This window comes from Coregonus clupeaformis, unplaced genomic scaffold (assembly GCF_020615455.1).
Source record: "Coregonus clupeaformis isolate EN_2021a unplaced genomic scaffold, ASM2061545v1 scaf2840, whole genome shotgun sequence".
NCBI classification, from domain to species: domain Eukaryota; kingdom Metazoa; phylum Chordata; class Actinopteri; order Salmoniformes; family Salmonidae; genus Coregonus; species Coregonus clupeaformis.
The window spans coordinates 23,645-33,431 of record NW_025536294.1 but is presented as its reverse complement, the minus strand read 5'-3'; the positions used below and the strand labels follow the sequence as shown (position 1 = coordinate 33,431).

The 9,787-nt window shown below is 42.2% G+C and overlaps 1 protein-coding gene across 3 annotated transcripts; it reads right to left on the bottom strand.

The window, feature by feature from the left end:
• Nucleotides 1-4,733: 4,733 nt before the first annotated feature.
• Nucleotides 4,734-9,096, bottom strand: isg20l2 (interferon stimulated exonuclease gene 20-like 2). 3 transcript variants are annotated; one of them, XM_045219862.1, is made up of 4 exons: nucleotides 8,994-9,096; nucleotides 7,630-8,521; nucleotides 5,517-5,717; nucleotides 4,734-5,340 (listed from the first exon to the last, which is right to left on the bottom strand). In XM_045219862.1, exons 2-4 carry the CDS (start codon nucleotides 8,335-8,337, stop codon nucleotides 5,227-5,229), a joined length of 1,023 nt encoding a protein of 340 aa, XP_045075797.1. In that variant the 5' UTR covers nucleotides 8,338-8,521; nucleotides 8,994-9,096; the 3' UTR covers nucleotides 4,734-5,226. The 3 variants fall into 3 exon arrangements, with proteins under 3 accessions (XP_045075797.1, XP_045075798.1, XP_041708755.2); XM_045219863.1 differs by having other exon boundaries at nucleotides 7,630-8,432; nucleotides 8,994-9,085; XM_041852821.2 differs by lacking the exon at nucleotides 8,994-9,096 and having other exon boundaries at nucleotides 7,630-8,852.
• Nucleotides 9,097-9,787: the final 691 nt, after the last annotated feature.

Sequence of the window (9,787 nt, the reverse complement as noted above, 5' to 3'; positions counted from 1 at the left end):
GGGCAGAGAATTATGCACTGCAAAATCTTGAACAGCCCACTTTCTTCCTCCGACCAAGAACACTTTCCCATTTGCGGGATGATGGAGAAAGGGGGGTGTGTGACAGAGATGCTCAGGAGACTACGATCGAAATAACGAAACGGACAAATCAATCACACACAAGGATGCAGGTTGAATGAATCACTTCAGGGGGAAATAATATCAGAAGTCAATAGCCTGAATTCAACGCTGCAAGTCAGTGTGTCAAAGCAGGACTCAAGATGCTGTGTGGTCCGATAAGCGACACGTGAAGGCCATGATCCCACACCATCTCGCAGCAGAGGGTACCACTGAGGATGCTGAAGTGGGACTACAATAGAGCCCTATAGGATACCAGCAGCGCCCATTCACATACTCCAGTTATCTATACTACAATTACAAAACAACACTTCAGTCTGCTGGTTTTTCAATCTTTCAATTGTTCAATTTAGAGCAATCATGCGTAAATGTTTAATTTGACCAACCATACTTGTAAACCACTGAAATGATTTGTTTCCATGCTCCAAATTCAGTGAGAAGAGAACATATCATGGTGATTTGATTAGGCCTATTCATTGCCTGTCATGAAGAATATGACCAGTTATGACCATCGCTGATCACGCATAATTAGAAGAGGAATCTTCATTAAAATCCTCCTCCTACAAGCTCCCCTGAAATATTGCAAGGCTCTCAAGAAATTAACAATTCATCCAAGACTGAGGGTTAACAGCTAATGGTGAACAATCTAAAATTATCCTCATTATGTGCCCCTGCACAAAGGGATTCATTGAGGGTTAGTAATCTGGGATAATCTTGACTAATTTGTGGATGACAGCAGATGTTTTTGCTCAACCTGTCGACAACATGAAAGGCCAAACAAAGGTCAAGCGTCACAATCACATTGCTTTGAGTTCCATTTGGATGCTTATGCAATTTCAGTTCCCAACTAAACAAAATCTCTATGGGATTCATCAAGACCTGTATTGGATTACTTGCACAACAATATGAGTGTGTGGAGGAACTATTTGTCCTTTCACAGCCATCAGAGTTAACCCAGTTTCCTACAAAAGTCAAACATGACACAGGTTGAAAGGACGTGGGAAACGATCATGTACATATTTCCGACTAGACACAAAGCAGGACCTTGCTTTCGCGTGGACAGGCTGCAGAGTCAGAGTCACCACTTGTGGACAGAGGGTGGATGCTGGCCAGCCACAGAGGTTTTAATGGTCCAAATTAGGTATAAACAGACAGAAGTTAGAGAAGTGGGTGTGCCATAGTAGTAGTGCTGAGCAAGAGCTCTTGGTAAGAGGGGAGGGTGAATACGGCTTTGTTCATAGCCTTGCTCAGCTGACAGTCGTGGCTGAGTGGCGGGCTGTGGAGGAATTTAACATATAGGCATGGTGCGGGACGGTCAACATGAGTGCTGGGAAGCCAGTGGGACGGACGCCGCTGTTGGACTGCAGGCCCAGAGGCATAGATATGATGGCAGGCTGGCTGGGAGAGAGTCGCCCCATATTCATGTCTGCTTCCTTTTTTCCGCCATGAACTTCCCACCCCCAGTCTAGTTCATTCTTGGTTATTGTGACCATCCATGTCAATGTTATAATTGATAATGTGAGGGCCAAAACATAATTGCAGAAAATAAATTTTACATTACAAATAGGTCAGTGAAAGGGGCCTATAACTTTGACAACTTTAATAACTTGCTCAGGGGATACTCATTCCAGGCAACGTTTCCCAATTCATTCAGCTATATCCCTTCATGGCACAAATACATGCATTCCACCTGGGATTAAATCTGATCACTGACCTGATTGTTCCACTGCTGTAATACTTAACTGCCTTCAATATTAATGAGAACCTGTTTGGCTCATCTCACAGACGGCATCCTTCTTCAGCTGTGTCACTGATGAATGCGTTGGTAGAAAGTCATTTCTCAACCTTTTGCAATGACTTCTCTGCACGGCACCTGCAGGCATTTTGTGGCAGAATTTAGAGCTCAAGCTTCTCTGGCATTTGTAAAGGTCCACTCTGCGGTGCCTACACCAGTGGGAGTGGAGTTAAAAGAGAATATGCATGCGACACAATTTATTCCTTGACATGAAATGGTAAAAACCATTTGACAAGAGGAAACATTGGAAAGCTCCAACAAGTCAAAGATTTTTTGTGAAATGAATCGTCTTTTAACCTCAGTGGATAGCTATTGTGAAGAGTCAAGATAAATCAGTCAAGATGTCTGTCAAGGTTAAACAAGGGTCCACGTAACCAGTGAATGGGTGGCAGCCGGGAAGACTGGCATACATTGGGTTGCGAAATAATTCACCACCCTTGGCATTTTTCCTATTTTGTTGCCTTACAACCTGTAATTAAAATCAAAAAAATTTGGGGGGGGGGGGTTGTATCATTTGATTTACACAACATGCCTACCACTTTGAAGACAAGAAATTAGACAAAAAAACTGAAAACTTGAGCGTGCATAACTATTCACCCCCCAAAGTAAATACTTTGTATAGCCACCTTTTGCAGCAATTACAGCTGCAAGTCTCTTGGGGTATGTCTCTATAAGCTTGGCACATCTAGCCACTGGGATTTTTTCCCATTCTTCAAGGCAAAACTACTCCAGCTCCTTCAAGTTGGATGGGTTCCGCTGGTGTACAGCAATCTTTAAGTCATACCACAGATTCTCAATTGGATTGAGGTCTGGGCTTTGACTAGGCCATTCCAAGACATTTAAATGTTTCCCCTTAAACCACTCAAGTCTTGCTTTAGCAGTATGCTTAGGGTCATTGTCCTGCTGAAAGGTGAACCGCCGTCCCAGTCTCAAATCTCTGGAAGACTGAAACAGGTTTCCCTCAAGAATTTCCCTGTATTTAGCGCCATCCATCATTCCTTCAATTCTGACCAGTTTCCCAGTCCCTGCCGATGAAAAACATCCCCACAGCATGATGCTGCCACCACCATGCTTCACTGTGGGGATGGTGTTCTCGGGGTGATGAAAGGTGTTGGGTTTGTGCCAGACATAGCGTTTTCCTTGATGGCCAAAAAGCTAAATTTTTGTCTCATCTGACCAGAGTAGTTTCCCACATGCCTTTTGGCGAACATTACATTTACATTTTACATTTTAGTCATTTAGCAGACGCTCTTATCCAGAGCGACTTACAGGAGCAATTAGGGTTAAGTGCCTTGCTCAAGGGCACATCGACAGATTTTTCACCTAGTTGGCTCGGGGATTAGAACCAGCAACCTTTCGGTTACTGGCACAACGCTCTTAACCACTAAGCTACCTGCCGAACATCAAAAGTGTTTGCTTATTTTGTTCTTTAAGCAATGGATTTTCTGGCCACTCTTCCGTAAAGCCCAGCTCTGTGGAGTGTACGGCTTAAAGTGGTCCTATGGACAATCTCCGCTGTGGAGCTTTGCAGCTCCTTCAGGGTTAATATTTGGTCTCTTTGTTGCCTCTCTGATTAATGCCCTCCTTGCCTGGTCCGTGAGTTTTGGTGGGCGGCCCGCTCTTGGCAGGTTTGTTGTGGTGCCATATTCTTTCCATTTTTTAATAATGGATTCAATGGTGCTCCGTGGGATGTTCAAAGTTTCTGATATTTTTTTATAACCCAACCCTGATCTGTACTTCTCCACAACTTTGTCCCTGACCTGCTTGGTGGTGCCCCTTGCTTAGTGGTGTTGCAGACTCTGGGGCCTTTCAGAACAGGTGTATATATACTGAGATCATGTGACACTTAGATTGCACACAGGTGGACTTTATTTAACAAATTATGTGACTTCTGAAGGTAATTGGTTGCACCTGATCTTATTTAGGGGCATCATAGCAAAGGGGGTGAATACATATGCACACACCACTTTTCTGTAATTTTTTTTATTTCACTTCACCAATTTTGACTATTTGTGTATGTATGTCCATTACATGAGATCCAAATAGAAATCAATTTAAGTTACAGGTTGTAATGCAACAAAATAGGAAAAACGCCAAGGGGGATGAATACTTTTGCAAGGGACTGTAGAGTGGCATGCCTTCTCAGAATCACTGGTATATTCTGGCGAGAAGGTGTAATGTCCTGGATTTAGCCACCAGGAGCTCTGGCACCGGCGGTGGCGATTACGTGGTTTTCAGTTGCCTGCTCGGTCAATAGAGGTAGGCCAAGGCTGACATGAGAAGAACGGAAAGGTTCTCTGTGAAGACCTAGCATAGGTCTTCGCAGAGGGAGGGGGGGAAACAGAACAGCCAAAGGCAGTAGCACACGGTTCACACCCTGACCTGGGCAGGAGATGGTACAACAGGGGCCTCTCTCTATGGGTCCCGCAGCACTGAAGTATAAGTCTACAGTCAGCTCCAGCAGATAATGTCTACAACAGCAACATGAATCAATGTGATTTCTAGTTTTGACACAAATACTTTTAATTGAGTATTGCCGTTGAGCTAATGCGTTGCTACATTATCCACTGAAAAGAAACTGGATGACATAATACATTAGGTTTGTTTAATGACTACTGGGGCCGTAGTGTACTCACACCGGTCTGGCACACTTGTGTTGAATGGTGTCTTGGTAACAGTCGTGAGTCAATAGGACCACAATCTACTTTCACAAGAACCCTTTTGGAAAGATTCTGGAAACCCCTGTTCAATCTCAAGTCCCTGGACAGACATACAATTACCTCTGATAATAACCATTACACAATAAGTCATGTAGGCTTGAAAGTTTGTAACAGTATTTTATTAATTTTTTTCCGTTTGCCATTACAATGCTTGTTTAAAATCTATTTGTTCATTATACTGCAATATCAGTTGTATTAAAATCGATTTTACTTTCTCCCTTAACTGAACATGATGTACTGAGATACTGTATGTTAACAATTTAATATATAAAATAGAAATGTCTGAACAAATAACTCTAGACAATTCAAAGCATTTTTTTTCTTCACAGTCCTGTGTTAGGAATTCATTAATCAAACCGAGGAAATAGACTGCACCCTTGTGGCAGAGGACTGCCATCTTGTGGCATAGGTTATCCACCACAAAATAAACAACTGCAACCCTGAAGGCAACTGTTTTTTTGTTTTTTAAACTGAAGTAGAAAAAGAGACAGAAGTAGCTGAGGTGAGAAGTGGAAGACCCGATAGTGATTTCTGAATGTTAAAATTATGTGAAACATGATACATCCACACCATCTCTCAACCCTTTCACCACTTTCACTGGCTTTGACATTTGGAGGCTAAGGTCCTCTCCCACTCCACCTCCACAACTTTGTACAGTTCCATGGTGGCTTTGGCATCCTCCACAGACGAGTGCCCCTTCTTCCCAGTCTGAGAACACAAGGATAATTTATTTTAACTACAAAACAACATAACCTACACAATAACAGGTTTATTAGAGGTTTATTAGCTTACTACTTTTGTTGAGACTAAAAACAATAACAACCTCGACAATCACTGCAGACTATATTCAAATCAATCCCCTTTCAATAGAAGTCTCTTCTCACCTGGATGTTGCGGTTGAACAGGGCCTTGGTGAGTCTTTTCAGTGAGGCAACATCTTTCTCTGGAAAGCCAGCCTTCTGGTTGAGGAGAGGGATGCGGGAGGTGTCCCGCGTTAAGACAGAAGGGTGACTGTAACTCAGGGACTTGAAGTCATTGTGGACAGCATGCCCTATTACCACCTTCCCTGCAAGGATCTTCAGTATCTATAGGAGGAAATACAAATAAGAGATCAAATTATATCAGTCATGTTCAGAGTAAAACAATTTTATTTAGTAAATATTTTCTTAACTATATTTCTTGAACTGCATTGTTGGTTAAGGGCTTGTAAGTAAGCATTTCACAGTAAGGTCTACACCGGTTGAATTCGGCGCATGTGACAAATAAAATTTGAATTGATTTTAAAGCGACGGTCCAAATACAATAGGTTAAGGGGCAATTCCACGTAACGGATTTACGCTTTGACTCAGTTTTTTCACTTGAATATGTATGCCAAACAAAAACCATTGATTTCAAAATTTAACAAACCATACAACCAATGTTCCCTCAAAATGTTTTCATCACTGAGCAAATTTCAGGTCTGCTGAGCACAACCTTGAACATTGTGAAAATTCTGTGTAACTTCCGGCGCGTTTACTGTGAACACTGAGGCTGTACACGCTTTAAGTTAGTTCTAACAGTGGCCAAGTAGGCTACTGTGGCTATTAGATCATAATGTATGCCTACCAGAATGGCCTTCCATCAAAAACAATGGCAAAAATGCATCCCATAACATTTTAACATGGAAATAGCTGTTCTATCGTTCAGCCTACAGTAGCAGCCAATGTGTGGTGTTCAACGTAGGCCTACATTACATGAGACTTTTGAAAAAAAAACATGCAGGACTTGACATTAACCTGTTTATCCACTTGTCCTTCAGACAAGGAGGTGACTGAAAATGTTGTGGTGTTTGATGCAAGAAACCACGTTACAAAATAAAATGCATAATTATTCCCATCAAATTATTACAGAGAATCAGACAAATTATTCTACCCTCTGCCTATTGGCTACTTTGCTTATTCAAGCCTGTCTCAAAATACAACACTGCCCCTTTAAGACAAAAAAAAGCTCTTTACCTGACTCGCTTTTCAAAGATGTCTAGAAATGCACATGTTTTGCGCTCTTGTAGGACGCAATCAATCCCCCATTGCTGATTACAAATTATCTATAACTGGGCTAATAACTCACTAACTAGCAAAGGATCTGAACAAATGTACACGTCCCTACATGTAGCTCTCGCTTTGATCTCAAAACAAGCGCATCTACTCACAACCACTCATGCTGTAAAAACAGTCCAGTTCGAAGTGAATGGCACATATCCATAGAGAGAGAGAGACTTGTCCAGACTGTTTTAACACTCTTGATTTGACCACCAGACAACAGAAAGAAAACAGTTATGAGCTTAACATAACAGTATGCCAGTGGAAGGGAGGACATTAGCAGGTAACCCAACTGTGGTTTGTGACTATTATGATTTCCAATTGTAGCCAACTCAGTTGAGGTAATTCCGTTAGCCATTTGGTAACAGAATTACAAGTTTGAATAACTGAATAATTGATATCAGTAAAATAACTATAACTTATTGGTAGGTCAACCATTACTTGTTACTTCTGTGAACTTTCATTATCCTCATGAGGGAGAGAAGTTAAAACATATTTTAAAGATGTGGGCTTTTGGTAGTGGAATTACAAGGCACAAGTCAATATCTCTTAAACTTACAGAAGGTAAACAATTTACCCAAAACTACATATAAGTGTTGAAATTAGTTGTAAGGGGTCTTTACTTCAACATTACTGTGTTTTTATGTATTTCTGATACCTTTTAAGACTTTCTGGTATATGTTTTCTAAGACCCCTTTTCCATCTGTTTATCCAGAAATCAAAGCCTTTGCTAATACCACATTTTTAAGATGGAAAAATAGTTGAAAATGTATATATGCCTTAATTTCCCCAAAATATAGACTCTTAGCTTTCATTTGATACCCAATTTGATATGCTCTTGGGTCCTTTTCGATGGAAAAAGGTTACATGGAAAAATGTTCCTCGTCCTTCGAACATTCTCCTCCGGGAGCCTTCTTACCTCCTTCCTGGCATGTTGAAATGGCATGGCTTTGACCAGTTGATGCCAGGTGATGCCACTCCAACGGGTCCGGTAGTCAGTGACTGGGTTGGTGGGCTTGATGTACCTGTCATACACCACGTCTCCGTCATAGGAGACAATACTGCATCGTGCCAGCTCACTGTTGCGACCCTTGGGGCCTGTGCCGACCATCTCACAGTCCATGGCAAGGTACTTCAGGGGGTTACAAAGGGGGGCTGACCCACCTGGGAAAGGGGCGCAGTGGGCAACGGTCCTGGGGGGTGGGGGTTGGTGCCCCGGGGTGGTAGTCGAAGTGGATTGCTCAGGATTGGTGGAATTATTCACAGTGATGGTCAAGGATGTTGAGCTGCTTGTGGATGATGCAGGCTTGGAAGTGAAGCTTCTGGCATGCTCTGAACTTGGTATGTGATATGAACTTTTACTGTGAGTATTCTGCGTGTGAGCAGAGCTTTTGTTGTGTGCAGCATTGGGTTGAGATGGCCAATTGGCCCCATTGTGCCAGGGAGGTGGCCCCTGATGTTTATTCCCCTGTCTGTGATTGTGCTGGCTCTGCTTCTTGTTGAGGTAACCCTTTTTCTCCAAGAGTCGCCGCCTTTTGATGAATGCCTTGTGTTTGTTGCTTCCCGATGAGTCTTTACAGGGTCCACTGCTGCCAGAACAGTCCAGGTTTAACATCATGTCCGACATCTTGGAGGAGAATCTTCCTCAGCTGGAGCTGGGTTTGTTCTTTGACTAACGGTTGACGTCCCACTCCCTTCAACAGGACATGAAGGCCTTCACTGCTGTGTAAGATTAGGGTCAAATATTTGTTTTAATCAAATGTCATTCTGACCCAATTGTCATGACATCAATTGAAGCCGTATTGTGATACCTGGACAAAAATAAAATTGACTTATGTTAACAAAGCAGCTGGTATGTCTGAAATAGTGGGAAACCATTCTAGTCACAAACAAAGAAGCTAGCTAGCCATCTGTTTGATATCATCTAGTTCGTTTGGTACTAGCTTAGCATGGAACACATGAGCCCACGTAGCTAGCTAGCCACAATTAACGTTAGCTAGGTATTTTCGACAAGTATGTGTAATCCGTGTAGTGTAAACATTAGCGTGCTAGATAGCTGTCAGGATGATATTAGAATAGAAAATACGGCTTCGGCGAGCTAGAATTGGGTCCTTGGCTAGCTAGCTAACTAGCTACAGTAATACTCGCTAGCTAGCTCTGATGCTAAGCTTCCCGAAACAGCGACTCGAACATTAGCTAGCTGGGATTGAAACTCTATTCTCCAGACAGACTAATTTAACTGTATCATGCTTAAATCAGCGTTATACAACAAATTACACCGACCTATAAACAAAGCACCATGCTCATATTTCCTTAGCAGCTACTTTATTCTTCTTCTGTGGGTTTTATGACGGCTACATCCAAAAGTTGTATTGCCGCCACCAACTGGACGGTTTGAAACCAAAAATAAAATTAATAAATCCATACTTAGTGATACTAACAATCCACCCTAATAAAACAAGTACATTGCCAAAACAAACAAAACTACACTTCTTCCAGTTCTCCATATCTCCCTTCTCAGGCTCTAGGACCTGTAGCTCAGTTGGTAGAGCATGGCGCTTGCAACGCCAGGGTTGTGGGTTCGTTTCCCACGGGGGGCAGTATGAAAATGTATTCACTCACTAACTGTAAGTCGCTCTGGATAAGAGCGTCTGCTAAATGACTAAAATGTAAAATATAAGGTCATACTGCTTTTGCTAATTTTCCATGTAACTCCTTTGCTGTGAAATCTTTCAGCCCCCGGAACCGCTCCGCTGCAATCTCAATGATTTCTATCTTCCTAGATATTTTCTCCAACTTGGCAGTGCCATTTTATCACCATTGCAATAAAGGCCAAAGTCCACCTTTTTAACTTTTAAAATGTCAGGATCCTTTTGGTGTAAGACAACGCCTGCAGCCTGCAGTAAAGGCCTATCCACTACCATGGACTCTTCTGGTGTAACATTCAAACCCTCAACCCTTTTCACAGCTTCTGCATATGAAATGTTCTGTACAACCCTGATTTTGGCCACCTCATTCTCTTTTACCTTTGTGGGGCATTCAGAATACGTGGCTTCATGATTCCCACTGCAATTTCA

Bases quoted from the DNA above. Each gene is read 5' to 3' on its own strand.
- isg20l2 (XM_045219862.1), bottom strand. From the start codon at position 8,337: ATGTCGGACATGATGTTAAACCTGGACTGTTCTGGCAGCAGTGGACCC. The intron at 5,718-7,629 runs GTAAGAAGGCTC...TTCCTCCTATAG, and splicing joins TTCAACATGCCAGGAAGGAG to ATACTGAAGATCCTTGCAGG. The intron at 5,341-5,516 runs GTGAGAAGAGAC...TTGTGTTCTCAG, and splicing joins TGTTCAACCGCAACATCCAG to ACTGGGAAGAAGGGGCACTC.